General features: G+C 32.5%; 2 protein-coding genes across 2 annotated transcripts in view; one reads left to right on the plus strand and one right to left on the minus strand.

The window, feature by feature from the left end:
• Window positions 1-14,062, minus strand: part of Ip6k (Inositol hexakisphosphate kinase) — a 43,812-nt gene extending 29,750 nt beyond the window's left edge. Inside the window, exon 1 of the mRNA XM_089702599.1 lies at window positions 13,725-14,062. The gene's annotated coding sequence lies outside the window, so the exon portion shown is untranslated. The remainder of the gene's footprint in view (window positions 1-13,724) is intronic.
• A 1,479-nt stretch (window positions 14,063-15,541) lies between these two features.
• Window positions 15,542-17,487, plus strand: mge (translocase of outer mitochondrial membrane 22 homolog mge). The gene is made up of 5 exons (XM_089702609.1): window positions 15,542-15,798; window positions 15,867-15,929; window positions 16,003-16,100; window positions 16,188-16,329; window positions 17,072-17,487. The coding sequence occupies exons 1-5, from the start codon at window positions 15,682-15,684 to the stop codon at window positions 17,135-17,137; spliced, it is 486 nt and encodes a 161-aa protein (XP_089558735.1). The 5' UTR covers window positions 15,542-15,681; the 3' UTR covers window positions 17,138-17,487.
• The last annotated feature ends 580 nt before the right edge of the window (window positions 17,488-18,067 follow it).

Raw genomic sequence — 18,067 nt, forward strand, 5'->3', positions numbered from 1 at the left:
ATGGTGGGGTACAATCAATTGAGTGTACGGCGAGATTTTTCGCTTGCCGTTTATATTATAAGTCTTCTTCGTGGTAGGGAACAGAACTCAAGACTACTTGAATGTGTGAGTTTCTGCGTCCCCACCAGATTCGCGTGGAAACGGCACCGTTCACCACTGTTGCTAGTGCCCACAGCACGAACCAACCTTCTTGCGAAAGCACCAATGGTACGGGCCATCCGCATAATAAATGAAGCGCACGAAAGAGCGGACTTATTTCATTGTCCTATGAGTGAATTCGCAAGGGTGATATTGCAGTTAATCTGTTATTGTTAGTAAGTTCTTTAAATTTTTCTATGTCTATGTTAAGTTATGTATGTAATTTTCATTTAGTATATAAGTTAGATAAGTTTCTTTTGTAAAATAAAATTGTATCTGTGTCGCATTGGGCATTGTCCTGTAATGGCATGTGATGTTTTTTAAATAAAATAAAATAAAAAAATAAAAAATAATATGTACCATGTATGTACCAATATATATTATACAGTGGGTGTCTGAAATCACTTATTATGTGTTCTTTTGATTTATGAAGAGTTGCCAATAATAAATATAGATTATTAAAGATAGACAGTATACTTACAATAGATACTATTAATATGCAACAATTGATACAAAAGTACATGTCAAAGCGCAATAAAGAAAATAAAATAAATAATTTGGAAAATCCAAAAGTGCACGCCTCATATTTTTTTTTTAATAAATATTTATTAATTATTATTTTTGTTTATTTAATAACAATTAAACCACATCGAATCAGACCCTGAAAAATGAAAGGGTTCTATTCCTGAGCATACTCAAGCGTAAGAGAAAAAAAAAGACTCGATTAGTAAAGTATTTCGGTCGCTATCGTGTTAACAAGAAAAAGGATCCGCACATACAGACACACGGACGTCCAAGACAGAACTTTTTTAAACTGTTTTTTAACTAGTTTAAATAACAAAAATGACATCAAAAATATCATGAACGTTAAAAATAGTGTTTTTTCTTAATATGTGTGTGTATGTATTATCTTACAAGTGCAATGTATGATACATAAAGACATTTTAAGTTTGAAAAATCAGATGTTTTGCGCGAAGTGACAGTAGTACCCACCTCAACGCTTCGCTTATGAGGCGTGCAAAAAAAGACTCGATTAGTAAAGTATTTCGGTCGCTATCGTGTTAACAAGAAAAAGGATCCGCACATACAGACACACGGACGTCCAAGACAGAACTTTTTTAAACTGTTTTTTAACTAGTTTAAATAACAAAAATGACATCAAAAATATCATGAACGTTAAAAATAGTGTTTTTTCTTAATATGTGTGTGTATATATTATCTTACAAGTGCAATGTATGATACATAAAGACATTTTAAGTTTGAAAAATCAGATGTTTTGCGCGAAGTGACAGTAGTGTGGGTACTACTGTCACTTCGCGCAAAACAACGCTCAACGCTTCGCTTATGAGGCGTGCAAAAGAGATACACATTTCAAACATTCACAAACAGAAATATTGAATTGATCTATAATTGAACTCATTTACAGCGGTCCATTGAACATCAATTCTATTTTGGAACTTTTTCGCAGAAATCCGTCTATCGACACAGGGGTTGTTCGAATTCCATTATTGGAAGCTTTCGCCTACATCCTACGGCACTTCACAATAACCCCCCAGCTCTGAACGCCTACGAATGCACCCACACATTTTCGTTTACCTATTCAACATTTTGTATGTCTAAATAACATCATAAGATAATTTTACTATAATGACTTAGTACCAGAAGTCGGATAAGGGAATAAGGAAAACCAATAGGGTATAAACGTATTGAGAATATTAATGACATCCCATTGCTCCCAGCGAGGTTTCAAGGAGAGGATCTCAGATTGCCGCATTGCGTAATACAATTTTCTCTTGATATACCATTTAAAAGGTCAAACTAATAAGCTTTTAATAGTTACGCCTGGAACATATTATATAAACTTAAGGCTCTATTTCATTCTAGTGCTTTCAATGGTTCTAGATCTGTGAAGGTTTGTAAATATCAATTCCTTAGGCTGAAGAAATCACAAGACATAATATATATTAACACACAAAAGGTGGTGTGACTATTATTTGATTTACTAAATATTTGACACGTATCAAATTTGATTCAGCAAGGAGTGCAAATTTGGTGAACAAATATTTTTCGCTGATCCTGACTTGCCATAATATGTATTATATTTAAAGTAATAATATAAAAATATGGCGTAGGTAGTAGTTGAGTTTTTTTTTTTTTTTTTGGAACGAAACATTTGAGTTCGATCGTGAATATAACACAACTATTTCAGCAGAACATTGTTAGATGGCTCTATTATCAAATACAACAAAAAAGAGCAAATTAAGCATCGTCTCCTCAATATAATATTTAAATAGAGTTTAAAGGTCCCGTAGAATTCCCGTGGCATCAAACTGCCGTGAACTTTATCGTGCAAGTTTCGTAATCGTCCAAATCTATGATTTAAACTTCAAGCATTTAACAAATTATATAAACTTAAAGGTCCCGTAGAATTCCCATGGCATCAAACTGCCGTGAACTTTATCGTGCAAGTTTCATCGTCCAAATCTATAACTTCAAGCATTTAACAAATTATATTATAAACTTTCAATGTCAAGTATATATAAGGCCTCGGCCTTGCTAGTAGTCGTAGGGCGTGACATGAATGACGTCACAGTTCGGTTCAGTCCTGCGCCCTCGCTCTCGCCCTCTAATACTGAGCGTCACAAATCGCAATGGATGAATAAAACCCTGTTGTTCATGATTCACTTTCAGTTTTCAATTTTACTGAAGCTTTCAATCGAAGACCTCGATTGTCGATGAGATACTTGAGTGATGATAGATTTGTCTTTATTTCCTGGATTTTTGTGAAAATCAAAATTCATTTAATACTATATGTAATAATATTTTATTTCCTGCTTTTTAATATCTAGTTTGCTCTCAATTATTACTCCTCTTCACGTTTTGATTAGAGTTGAAAATGTAAAAAAAACAATTAACATCAAAATGCGAAAAATGGATTGGGTATTCATCGAAAATTCTCAAAACACATTCTATAAAATATTAATATAAACGATGGAAGATGTTGAATGTTATAACTACACCCCAACGGATGTCTTCAAAACATTATATTATGTGGAAAGAAAACAGACACTATTACGATTATGACCCAATTTTACACGTTTTATGTGTTCTTGTGAATTAATCAATTTCACATGAAATTGATTGGATGTTGCGGATATTATTGGTGTTATTATTTTTTCCAATTAAAACGCACTAAAGGACCAAACTTCAAAGATAGGTGTTTTCAAATAGGTAAATATTGGTTTTATATTTTTCATCGGTAGACTGATAGGAAATGGGATGATAAGCAGCAAAACATACAACAAATACTTTATTTTGTCTTTCCGGGCGAAATATTTTTCAAATTCAATTTATTAAAATTTTTACATTTCCACACTTTAGATAAAATCAATGATTTCAAAATAGATATGATTGAGTGATGAATCTTGGAAATACGAAATTTGTCTTGATAAGACCTACGTCTTTGGTAAGGTTACGTTTGATACTGAATCACAATCACGATAGACCTGGGGTATTCCAACAATCTTTTTCAGGGCAGTGTCGGACTATCGATATTTCGCGGATAATCAAGAGGTCCCTTGTCAATGGGATTTTAATCGTAGCTAAGTCGATTGTTAAATGTATGTTACGTTAAATTTATCCTGTACGTGTAAGTTCATACAAACTTAATCACCCACTACATAGTTTCGTCTTCGATTACATCATTTTAACCTAAAAAATTAGCAACCATTATCGCGTAACAATTACCAGCATGCCATCGAACTTTGACTTTCTGTTCGCAAACCCGACATTCCATAGTCATCTATGTCGATCTGCTGGCAATATTCCAAAGAAATGTAATAAATAGCCGCCATGGGCGCCAGATACTTGATATAACAGTAAGCGATCATGACGGAAATAGTGCAATTGCCGTAAAATCATTGCATCTGTTTAAAAACTTGTAATAAATTTATGAAACATGTTTATTAGAGAAACACATTCCGGTGTGTTTAAATTTGATATTTTTCGATGAGTGTGCCAACGGAAAATTATGAATCTTCATTTAAATTACATACGTAGGTAATTTAATTTAAATGTGACTTTGTTACATCAAACACACGCGAGACTAAAGGCTAATTTTATAATTTCCAAGTAACATCCTAAACATAAAAATATAGTCCACTGAGCACCACATTAAATATATTAATTATTTAGTAAATTTTGTGCTACGCACTGATAATTTTTCTGGGAAGCCTCTTTGTGGTTATTTGTTTGGGAAGTATGTCAACGTAAAGCCAAATCAATTATAAGTATTAAGTACATACTTAAATGAAAAGAGAGCATTGCATTTGAAGTACCCCATTAGCATACACTTTTCATTATTCTATCCCGAAAAAGTTGCATTTGATAAATAAAACTTTGTATCTATGTATGGCTATGAAAACACAGATTTTCAACGAGACCAGTTTTTATATTATATAATTTTGTTTCTCTCCAGACAACAAACTGCGTGCGGGATAGCTTATTGTTTGTCTCATATGACTACATACCTCGTGTGTTCATAAGTTTTGAGACGAAATAAAAGTTGCATATCTTTTGTAATATTTAACTTATAATTCTAAAATTTATACAATATATTAAGTGAGTAATAACAAACAATAAACTTTCATTATTACTCAAAATGTCCACCCTTATTTTTTATACAGGCCCTCAGACGATTTGGCCAGTCATCTATAGCGGCACGAATCTTTTCCAATGGAATTCGCTTTGCCTCTCGGATAAGAGCTCGCTTCAGTGACTCCAAGTTTCGGTGGGACTTTCGGCAGGCCCTGAGCTCTAATTCAGTCCATAAAGAATAATCCAGCGGGTTGAGGTCGGGGCTGGAAGAGGGCCATTCGTTAGCTGCAATGAAGGCCGGCACATTCTCCTTCAACCAAGCTTGGGTGGTTTTTGCCTTATGAGATGGCGACGAGTCTTGCTGGAAAACCCAATCCTTGTTGTGAAATAAAGTATGAGACAGGGGTTTCACAACAGGCTCTAAAATATCACTTTGGTAATTCTTGGCTTTCACCATGACACCTTGTTGGCAGAAATGCAGCGGAGTGACACCTTCATACGAAACTCCCCACCATACCATCACACCAGCCGGATGATGAGTACGCAAGACATTCCGTGCTGAAGGTGGGACGTCCTTGCTACTTTTGGCATACACTTTATTTTTTTGTCGGTTGAACTTTTCTTCGACAGTAAAGATTTTCTCATCAGTAAAGAGTATCTTCCTCCTATCGTGTCTCCTAAGCAGTATTGGACAACGTTCGCGTCGCAATTTACGAAGGCGGTCGTTTAAAAAGTGAATTTTCCTACAGCTGTACGCCTTTACCTTAAGATCATATTTCAGTATTCTGTTGATTGATACCCGCGAAATATCAGTCTTCAGTGCGAGTTTTTTCTGAGTGCGTCATGGATTTCGGCGAAGTCGCTCTCTGATGATTTTGATGTTCGCAGGCGTCCTCACAGAGCGTGGCCGGCCACTTCTTTGGCGATCTTGCAAAGAATTAGTCTCCTTGTATCGTTTGATAGTGTTATACACGAAGTTACGGCTCACACCAAAAATTTTCACCTCACAGAAAATCTCCATTGGTTTTTTCCCCGCCTTGACAGCGAAATCACGGTCGCACGTAATTCTTTAGTTCCCTCCATCACGAGAAAATTGAAAGAAATGAATTTGAAAATCAAAGGAATTAAAAGTAAACATTCCAAATTCAACATTGGAAAAAGAAATAAATATCAGCCAGTGATATTTTATTATATTTTTTTACTACAAAATTCGTCTCAAAACTTATGAACACACGAGGTAGTTTTATAACTGCGTGACTCTGCAAGGCTCAGTATAGATATTATTATATGCAACATTTTAGTAATACTCCATCAATTAGTTTTCCAAATCTCTAGTAATTAAGGGATAAATATAGTGACAACATAAGACATCTGCCGAAATCCTCGTGATCAGAATTTCGAGTAAATTATTGATACTTTGAGTATTTTAATATACGAGTAAATTTCGAGAAGCACACACGTGCCAACGTATGTGCATAAAAATAACCAGTATTAATATTATCGAGCGCATGTGACAGTAGTTCTAACTAATACTCACAAGTCACAGGTATCTGAACTAGCAATTCCAGAAATGACTCGAAATCGTAGGCGTTTCCAAATAAGCACGTGATGTTTGGCACATAATTTTCTTACAGATACCATTCGAGTATATCTGTATATTTCAAAATGCCTTTAATTAGTAATATCCACCCATAAGAATGCATGTTTTTCTCACACTTCTAGAAAACTCTACATCGACATTATTCATAATCATCACAATCTCCTTTTAAAAACGAGGTCTATCTAAGTTCCGAGAGTTCTGATGAGACTATTATAAATAATAACTTATATGTGTGGTGTTTAATTGCGTTATCTTGCACAAATAATTACGGGATAACCAAAATACATGTTGGTCTGCTAACAAGCAAACTACAAAGAGTCTTAAATCTTGTGACCTACCTAATATTATGTTAACCCAGTTTCAGTGGTTGTGACATCTGAAACCACATTAGCTGAAAATAATGTATGTCCTGATAAAAATTACACAATTGGTTTTACACTATCATAGTTGGATTATTAAATTGATATTAGATAAAACAAATCAAATGGGACATAAAAGTTTGGTATAAGAGATAAATTTTTTGGTGAAACTATTAATTATGTTTATTCGATTACAATTTCGTTTGTCTTTTTAATATACGACGCATTTCAACTACGTTCTTTTTTATATATAACATTTCTAGGAGAATCTGATACACAATGCAGCAATTAATTTAATTGTGGAAAACAATAGAAAAATGTTAAATTTTGAGGAAAGAAAAGAAGCTCTGATAAGAGTCTGTTTTCACTAAAGAAAATGAACAACTATGCACCAAAAAGAAATTTTCTCGTTTATCTGAATTAGGCCAAGTGCCCAACACGACTTTTTGATTCCTGCAAATGACACTGAAACAATTTCAATGACAATTGTCCAATCAGGAACACAATGAAGACAAATGATTAGATGCATCATACCGTGACGAAGAGCCAGTTTCCGTGAACTTTTCCTCTTTGTTTATGACATCACGAGGAAAATTGTAAAAGATTTTTAATTTTAATACAACTTTACCTTGGCTTAAAAAAAATGAATGCATATATTGGACGTATAGTTAATTTATCAGCCAAACAAAGTTTTATGATTCACATGACTTCCCTGCATCCATAAAGGGAGCAGTGGGGCTGCACAATAGCGCTTTTGGCACCACGCCATGCAGCAGGGGCACGGGAAATATCACGTTGTTTGTAGTCTTTCCTGTCTAATCTTTCAACACTGCCCAGCCCACAAACCTATCAAGAATTTTATGTACAAAATCAAAGTTCAGTATATTATGTTCAAAAACGGAAAAGAACTATTATGTACATACGAATAGAAGATTAGAGCACACGTACAGGTCACGTCCCGTTTTCGCTACAACATTCGATCTTTCAAGATATAACATGAAGTAAAAAATTTACTAAGAGTTATGAGATCATATTAACGTACGAAATTAACCACGAAAACAGAAGCGTGCATTATAAAATTGAAAATCTCCGATAACAGTTTTGAATTACGAACCATATAGATATCTATTATTAGACTAGCACCCAGCCCGTCAAGGGGGGACGCCCTTGTGCATGTCGCTACCAGGGTGAACCTTCAGTTCACCCCCGCGTCCGCGTTAAAATGTAGAAGCCCTGCTGGCTAACATTGAGAAACACCACACAAAAAAAAAAAAAAAAACTAGCACCCAGAATATTAAAATACTCAAAAAGTAACTGTGTTTTCTGTGTTTTATTAACTGTCTTTATAAATGGAAAGTTCAGTTTAAGAAAGGGATTCCTATTGGCGGAAATCGCTTCATGCGAACAAAAGTACCTAAAGATACACATACGTACATACCTAGTGGTACGGGAGCTATTAACGTTGAAAAAGAAGTCATTTTAGTATAGTTGGTTTTTTGATATATTGTTCCTCTAGCTATTTCGGTTAGAGTCCGCGCAGTCTGGCTGGCCGGAGTGGTTGCGTTCAGTAGTGCGCATCTTATCTGCACAGGAAATTATCCTTAATTTAAAGTCATTTTTTAACGCGTAATTTTTAAACTTTTGCCTTTAGATAGATCCATCAATCATAATTTTTTTATTGCAAGACGTTTTTTTCGTTGTTAAATAGGTGCCAGACGCAATTTTTAATTTCGTTTTTATAAAAAATTCAAATTATTTTAGAATGTCTGTAAATTTCATATTATGTTCTTCAAACATAATATAATCTAAAATTAATTAGCCAGACGCTAATTCGATTGTTAAGTATTAAAAAATGAGTATAAATAAAAAAAAGTAATGAAGCATGCAGCTCATCAGCTAGTGTATTTTAATTATGCGACAGGAAATAATTGCAAGAATACAATATTATTTACACTTGTTCTTATAAATTAAAAAGTTAAAATGAAAAAAAAAACATAAAAGTGAAAAATAAATTAAAGTTACCATACATTAAAAAGAATGGAATAAAAACTATATCAATGAAGGTTAAACAATTACATTGTTAAATTTAAAAAGCCATCTTCATAATCATCATCATCATCATCTTCCCTCTCACTGTCAGAATTATTTATGTTATCGTCTAAGCCGAATCGTCTACTTTGTCTTTGACATTTTTTTAAATTATTGTTCCTTATATAGTTTATAGTAGGTACTGATTGTTATACTTTAAAAACGACAGATTATTAACTATTTTATGTAAAAGATTTAGTTTTATAAAAATGTAAAACATTTTGTTGATTCGACTGATTATAATTGATGTTACGCATGTTAATTTTTAGTAGTTTAGGTGTTTATTATTTGTATTAGACCTTCTTGACTGATATGTTATTAAAATATTTCTTATAAAGGTCGTTGATTACTTGAAATTATAAGTTTTAATTAAAACCTTTGAATTCAATCATCATTTTTATTTTGCAGCTCCTATTACTCCCCAGAATCATTATGTTTCAACTCTCCTCGACCTCTGTTTCATCTTACCTCGGTATGAGGGGAATTGAAACAAGTTGACTTGTTACGATTAAGTCAATTTTTCACCACCATTTTCAACGCTTACCGTTTATTTATGCTAACCATTCGCAAGTGTATAGAATAACCTATCGATTGATACCAGTACCATAAGATTTCTGATAATAGTATAAGTTATATTAAACAAAACGTGAAAATTGTTTCAACTCCCCTCGGTCTCCCCTAGTTAGCATGAATTTATATAGCTAGTATACTAGCGGTCCGCCCCGGCTTCACCCGTGGTACCTACATGTTTAAACTATCCTATCTCTCAAGTTGGATCGAACTGCACATGGTGTGCGAATTTTATTATAATCGGTTAAATGGTTTAGGAGTCCATTGAGGACAAACATTGTGACACGAGATTTATATATATATATTTTAGTATCAGCATCGCATAGCTGTGCGAAGCCAGGGCGGGTTGAGTAATAAAAAAAATTGTTTTGTATAGAAGATTGTTGATGTACCCTAATAGTTTATTTTTAACCTAAGGAATAAAATGTACCAATGGAAGGTACTTATTCCCACAACACAGGGAATCCTAGAGTAGGAACAATTCAATTTCTATGCATCTTATATTTTCGAAAAAAAAAAGTTATTGTTTATTGTTATTTAATTTTCGCGGCCGACCCTTTCTATCTGTCTTGCACTTTAAACTATCTCTCCATATACACAATCATCAAATTGTTATACTTACCTACTTTCACTACGTTTTTATTTGTACATATTTAATACTTAACAATCGAATTAGCGTCTGGCTAATTAATTTTAGATTATATTATGTTTGAAGAACATAATATGAAATTTACAGACATTCTAAAATAATTTGAATTTTTTATAAAAACGAAATTAAAAATTGCGTCTGGCACCTATTTAACAACGAAAAAAACGTCTTGCAATAAAAAAATTATGATTGATGGATCTATCTAAAGGCAAAAGTTTAAAAATTACGCGTTAAAAAATGACTTTAAATTAAGGATAATTTCCTGTGAAGATAAGATGCGCACTACTGAACGCAACCACTCCGGCCAGCCAGACTGCGCGGACTCTAACCGAAATAGCTAGAGGAACAATATATCAAAAAACCAACTATACTAAAATTCTCACTTGTCAACGTTGGTAGCTCCTATACGATAGAATTATTAAAATAACTTTGTCTTGAAAGTTTGAAACCATAGAAACTATAACGCTAAGCAGCTTTAATAAATGCAAATGCTTAATCAGAATAGCCAGTGTGTACAGGAATAAGTGGAATTTATTGTGTCTGCTGCGTCTGGCTTAAACCAGTACATCATAAATCCTTTGACATCAGTGAATTGAGATAAGTAATCTAAATTACATGCAATGTAACCGGTACGCGGCGCGTGACGAAATGACCGATCAGACTCATGTGATAATGATTTATGATGTAACTTCATCAATGAACTATAGCCCTGTTAAATGCTGTTCATAAATCTACATGTGTTCACATAACTTGAATTTGCGTAATACCTGTAGATCTAACATTGAAAATATACATAGGAACAATTTAATATGTTAATATAAAATTGAAGAACCAAGAACAATAAATTTTAAAAGCATTGCAGTATTAAGAGCAAGGCAAATTTACAGAACACATTATCTTCATTACATCTCCAATCCAAGAAGGGTAAAACATTGTGAGGAGACCAGCATGAACACACTAGCCCAGCATGTTGGATACTGAACTAATTTATCGGAGGCCTGTGTCCTGTATGATGGAGCAATTACATACTGATTATGAAATATAATTCTAATTATAACTAAAGGTGAAGTTACATGCGTAAATGATTCACAAATTGATTGTAAAACTCAATAAGTACAAGTCAATAACTGCGTTAAAAACAACCAACTTCAAACTTGCACTTGCAACATTTACAAATACAGACAAAAATGCTCATAAAATAAAAACTACTGGGCCTATCCGAATAAAATTTTTATGGGACCAATTCGACACCATCCCGCATCGAACAAAAAAAGAATCACGTAAATCGGTTCAGAAACCACGGAGTAATCGGTGTACATACATAAAAAAAAAAAAAAAAACATACCGGCCGAATTGATAACCTCCTCCTTTTTTTTGAAGTCGGTTAAAAAATGCAAACTTAACAAATATTTAAGATTGCTACGCACTACAGCAAAAGTGTAGTGAGATTTTTTTGTGACACTCATTTAGTGCTTAGCCCCCTTAGTCAGTGTATGTCATGATTAGGAACTTCATTCCAATAAATTATTTGCAAAAACAGTTCTTCAGACACCAAAGAAAGGTATGTAATATCTTGTAAAATACAACCTAATTATTTCTCATCCATACTAATATTATAAATGCGAAAGTAACTCTGTCTGTCTGTCTGTTACTCAATCACGCCTAAACTACTGAACCAATTTGCATGAAATTTGGTATGTAGATATTTTGATACCTGAGAAAGGACATAGGCTACCTTTTATTGCGAAATATGTACCACGGGCGAAGCCGGGGCGGACCACTAGTACTCTATAAGTTAAAAGGAAAGAGTTTTATAAATCTAAATCAATAAATATTATTCACATTCCCTTGAATCTGTTAAGAGGGTACTAGGAAGAGGAGAAACAAATAGTGACCTTTCCCAACCAAAAACTCGGTAACATAATGCACAATTCATAATTCAAAGCATTAGAGAGTGCTCTATGATCGAAAAAATTTTGCCTCGGTTCCGCAACTATTTAATTAATTACACAATTGATAATCCATGTAAATTCAAAATCTTAAATCTACCATTCAATAGATAAATTATTAATGGAGATCCCTACTTTCAATGGTAAAAATTGATTCAAGAAAATAAAACTGGAAAATTTATAAATACAAAAAAGAAAATTCCCGTCAATCAACAATTCTTCTCCTTGTTTCAAACACGATAGCTTGCGTAAAACTTAATTAATTTAATCATGTTCTTCTTTATTAGCTTCAGATCGAATATGCGGCGATTGGAAATGAAAATGGTTATATCATTTAACATTGTTTAATAGTAAAGGAAAATCTTAAATTATTTTATTTTTTTGCAGCATTATGAGTTGTGTTGTATTGAATTTTTGTTTCTGTTTTGAAAAAAACATATTTTGAACAAAATACATATTATGTTCAAAAAATTTAATTCATGATAACATGAATGTTGTCATATTAACACCATATCTTCTAAGAATTCATACAAGTAAAGGCATTAAAAATATTGTTATAATGTTATTGTAAAGGTAGTTAAATGTAAGAAAGGTATTAGCTAGTTCAATAAAGAAACGAATCTTCAATGGCGGCCAAAGCTGACTTTGACAGATGGTAGGATCAGCAAAAAAGAAAATAAAAATAACGTAAATTGATAATTATTTTATTAATTATTTCAAATTGTTTGTTGACAAACTTTTTTGTTATTGTATTTGTGTATTTATATGAATTATCATATTTACGTATACAGAATGTAATAAAATCCCCATAATACTTGTAATAAGCCCATAAAACTGAACAACTTTTCCCAAAGAACATATTTTATCAAATTCCAAGAAAACATTATTTACTTTCGCAAATGCATAATTGTCATTGTAAATTTATGATAAAAACTATTATAGGGAAAATCAAATACATTTTAGTGATTTTATTTTTCCATTTTTTTTTGCATACCGTACGGCCGTGTGTGAGCGAGAGGGAATGATAAGCGCCGCCATTGAAGATTCGTTTCTTTAAAGAACTGACTAATATATACTATATAGTACTACTAGTTTTCCACCGGTGGCTTTACCCGCTTTGTCTAAAACCTAATAAAATATATACTAAAACCTTCCTCTTGAATCACTCTATGTATTAAGAAAACTGTATAAAAATCCGTAACGTAGTTTTAAAGATTTAGGCATACATATGGACAAAGGGACATAGGGACAGAGAAAGCGACTTTGTTTTATGCTATGTAGTGATTTATTCAACCTTTTGAAAGAAGAAAGAAAAAAAGCCTTTTCTTCGCCTTTTGTTCTCATCTTAATTCCTTGGTGAATGAACAGTTGAAATTGAATCTGGTTGTGTAGTTATTGTTTGTTTGTCTATAGATATTTGATGTGGCTCTAATCAATTGACTGGTTCGTCTTTTTGTGATGTGTGTTGTTTGTTCATTGGTTGTATTTAGATAGTTATTTACCTATTATAATATATTATTAAATTATAAACCTTTAGATTATGTTACACCAAATCTATACTTATAATTAATAATGTAATGCTAAAGAGTTGTTGTATTTGCTTGAATGCACTTATCTCAGGATTTCAGGAACTGCCATTATATAGTTCATCACAATAGCCTTACAAAAAATTGAACTAAATAAGTTATATAGCTTAACAATTAAGTATTTAAAATGAATTTTTGCTAAAAAAAATGAGACATTTTAGTCTACTCAATGAATAAAATTATGCTTACCTTTATGTTATTCAAATGAAAGACTCAATATCGGCTCAAGTCAACTGATGATATTTTTGCATATATTTCAAAAAAGTGCGTAAATTATAATAAATCACTATCGTTCACAAACTTTCTTTGAGCAAAGATGGGGCTCTCGCTTAGCTCAAATTAACACAATTCAATTTAACACATGAACTCTTTATAGGAAACTATTAGCTCTACCAACAATTTAAACAAATTACCACAATTTAATTTAAGTGAATTTAAATATCAGGCGTACAAAAAGAAAAAAAACTCAGATTTTTTTTACTGACGGAGTAGGAAACTGCGAAAATCAAAAAGATTGTAGAATTGACAAGTGACAACAGACAACTTGACAGATAATAAAATTTAGAACGATACCATAGTTTACAGAACAAAAAAGTGCCTGAATACAGATAATACTATAAGTTAATTCCGTAAAAAATCTTGTTTACGGAACTCTATCGCGATGATAATAAATAATTTTTATTTTTTATTGTAAATAAATACAATTTAAAAATAAACAATGATCATACAAATATGCGACAGTAACTTTTCTAAATTATGCAACTGTGAAGTAGATTTGTAATTTGTAACGAAGTACATATTTATTTCTTTATTTTTTTAGAATCATGTCATGAGAAGTCATTGCAAAAGTTTGAAATTTAAATATCATCGTTAATTAGAAAGTATTCAGAAACTGCAAATTATTAAATAAATATATACTACGTTTTAAACAGTATTTATTGGAGAATGTATAACATATAACTAATTATTTACCATGATTATTGATCGTCCTTGTACATGCAGCTCTCCAGATGAATGCCAAGTAAATAACATATTTTATGATTACAATTACAACAATTATACTAGATTTAGGGTGCTTGTCCACCAGAGATGTGCTATGCAGCTATGCTACGAAAATGTAATAGGCTGTTCGTTGTAAATAAGCTACGTAGCGGTGCGAGTAAGATGTTAAGCTCGAGCTATGCGATGCATCCACATGTGATCCACATCCATAGCACACAGCATCCTTCCATTATAAACGTTTCTTATCTGAATCTGTTTCCACCAGTCTCTGTTATAAAAGCCCTCATAAGCTACCGCTTCACTCGTGGAACTCCAAATTTCCATAATAATGGTAATGTAGATTGTAGAAGGTACCGATTAATCGATCTAAAAAGAAACAGCTGATGCTTATTTACAGAATGTTCTATTTAGTGTGTTCAATGATAGAATATAGGTAACAGGGCGACCTCATAAATCGTTGAGTGTGTGATTACTTAATTAGCTACTGTACCAAATTTCATACAGATTCAATCCGCTATTTTTTCGTAATTAAGTTAAATAAACACGATCTTAATAGGATATGGGTCAAAATAAATATTGATCAGTCCATTTATGGACTTAAATAATATGTTAATTAATCTTTAATCCTATTTAAATAATCTGGAATAGAAGGGAATAGGATTTAAGTTTAATTAACATAATATTATTAAGCTATTGCATAGCTTCTATCGCGGGCCTTGAGCGCGGGGACCGAATCCAGAAATTCCGTAACGAAAAAACCTCACGCTCCCCACTCTGACGAGCGCGGAGGTGTGGCTTGAAGGCATAGCATTAGCAATAGCATGCAATAGCTTTACCGCGGCAGTCCCCGAGTGCCACACATCTTTTTTTTTTATATTATATTTACCTACCCTCCGTGTATAATTACCAAGAAACACGAAATCGTCCATAGATTATAATTTAAACAATACAGACTACACACGAGTGAATTTTACATATCCTATAGTTTAGTTCACTTAATTATCTATGGTATTAAAAAAAATCGTAGACAAAAGTGAGGAGATTGGTCTTCTCCTCAATAATTTTGTGAATTTTAACACGAGGTTATTAACTTGTAAAGAGTAGTAAATTTCATTAATCGTTTATTAAATTAAAAACCTGTAATATGTTAATGGAATTGGCTGATGAAAACGAACAGAGCGACAGCGGAATGGAATCTTTGACAGCAAGCAAAGATGATACTCCAGAACGTAGGCCAGAAGATACATTCATTACCCCTACGGTACGTTAATGATGTGATAAAAATTTATTTGGCTGAATGTTTCTATAAATAACAATTATTGTTGACAGTTGGGGACGTCTCCTACAGCTAGTAACCCGCCCAATATTCTATCCCTCAAAGAATATGATGATGTGAGTGTCTTCTTATTTGAATTAACATTTACTTGTTTTGAAATGGGTTCAGTAATAAGTGCTGCTGTTTCAGGAACCCGATGAATCATTGTCTGAGAGACTATGGGGATTAACAGAAATGTTCCCAGAATGTGTCCGAAATGGCACACACACTGTTACTACAAATACTTGGTAAGAAAACAAATATTTTACCTTTATTTACACTTCGAAATTAACTTATTTGGTGTCATTATGTAATAAGATGAATTTTATTTTTAGGTCAGGTGTAAAAAATTTATACCAACTATCTCGATCCCTGATGTGGATTGTGGCAAGCTCCTCAGTCATTTTATTTGCTCCAGTCATATTCGAGGTTGAGCGTGCACAAGTTGAAGAAATGCAGAAGTCACAACAAAAGCAGGTAAGTCATGTCACAATATCTGGTGGCCGTGTGAATTTATTGTTTGAAATGTTTCTCTTGATGATTTTTTTTTGTTTGTAACAAAAAAACACTTGGCTTATTTTATGTTAGGAGTTGTATTGGTATTAACAGAAGACATCAGGTAACTTGAATTGGGATCTATATAAAAACAATGAAATAAAGTATTATCTTATTCAACTCATTAAAATGCTTGTGAAAGATCCACTGACCATTACAGAGATTGTAAGCTTTAGTTTTGTTACACTTCTTTGTTTTGACTTTCACTTTTTGGTGTATGTTAATGAGTTTTATTTTAATCATGCATAGACATATAAAAAATAATTTCAGTACTTTTTTCAGCATTCAAATAGTGCTAAGGATAATGGTCTTTGCTAGACTATTCCTATAAATAATTATCATTGTGACATAATATTATGCAATTTAGTCACAGACAACCAATTAAACTTCACATCTATATATAAATTCATACTTGTAGTTCAGGCGTTTACAAAGGATAACAAATGATTTTTGTTTAGGTAAAATATTATGTATGAACCAATTTGATCCGCAAATAAAGAATTCTAGACCGCGAATATAGGAATTAGCTTCATTTTTTCCATCCGCAAAAAATTAAAACACTAATGAAGGAAGCACGAATAAGGAGCTTTTACTGTATACATAGCTAACTGAATATATTTAAGTTCCAATAAAGTCAATTTTAATATTCTTATATTTGTTTCAGGTGTTACTGGGAACAAATGCTTCTATGACCGGACCTATGCCCAGCCTACCTCCAATGCCACGATAAAGAAACCAAATTATATTATATTACAATAGTTTGCACTTAATTATGTTATTATTATAAATACACATTATAGTGTTAACATGTAAAATGCTTTAATGTTAGTTAATGGAATAGGCAAAGAATTTGTCATCTGGCAATCAAATGAAAAAATTTAAATATTGCAATAGGTCCACCATAATATTGAATCAATGCCAAAACTGGTTATGTGAGAATTCTTTAAAGTGCATTTCATATTTTACCTTTATTTTATGGTTTTGTCTCAACGACAAATGAAGTATGTATACATATGATTTTGAGAATGTAGATATTATTTTGTTGATACCTAATAGAGGAATAAAATGTCTAAAATATAATGCATTGGGTTTATTTTTGCTTTCCCCTAAAATGAAATTAATAATTTGTATTTGCAACACAGGAAACTAGTATGGTTGTGGCTGGCTAGCTTATTCATAGTGATTCCTTACTCTTGATATTTTTCACAAATGTGTGCTAATGTTACATTATGAAAACATTATATTATAATATGAGAGCACATAGAGATACAAACTAAGTAATCACATTTATTATTTCAGTGTGTGATCACTGAATTCCTCCTAAACGGTTTACAGGTGGACCGATTTTAATGATAACGTTCGTGTATCTGGGTGGATTCGAGACTAGTATAGATTTAAGATTGTTTTACAAAAACTAGCATAACTATAGAAAACAATATAATTATTCTTCTATTTCTTCTCCTAATATTTCCAGTCTTATATTATGTACTATACATTTTTCAATGGAGCGATTAATAAAGAAAAGAGCTACTCCACCTAGGAGAGGGACTGTCCAGTGCAAGGTGGAAGAGTCAGAAATCAGGATTCAAATTATTTATGAGTTCTGAAACCTATTATTTTTCTGTACTACGCTTAAGGCTTAAGGTAGGCTAAGGTAGTC

Source organism: Colias philodice, chromosome 13 (assembly GCF_061535455.1).
Source record: "Colias philodice isolate Cphi_HAF_F1 chromosome 13, ilColPhil1 Martin Lab GWU primary, whole genome shotgun sequence".
In the NCBI taxonomy this organism is placed as follows: domain Eukaryota; kingdom Metazoa; phylum Arthropoda; class Insecta; order Lepidoptera; family Pieridae; genus Colias; species Colias philodice.

Coding starts and splice junctions, on each gene's coding strand:
- mge (XM_089702609.1), top strand. CDS start 15,682: ATGTTAATGGAATTGGCTGATGAAAACGAACAGAGCGACAGCGGAATG. Junction 15,799..15,866: donor ATACATTCATTACCCCTACG/GTACGTTAATGA, acceptor TATTGTTGACAG/TTGGGGACGTCTCCTACAGC. Junction 16,101..16,187: donor ACTGTTACTACAAATACTTG/GTAAGAAAACAA, acceptor TTTTATTTTTAG/GTCAGGTGTAAAAAATTTAT.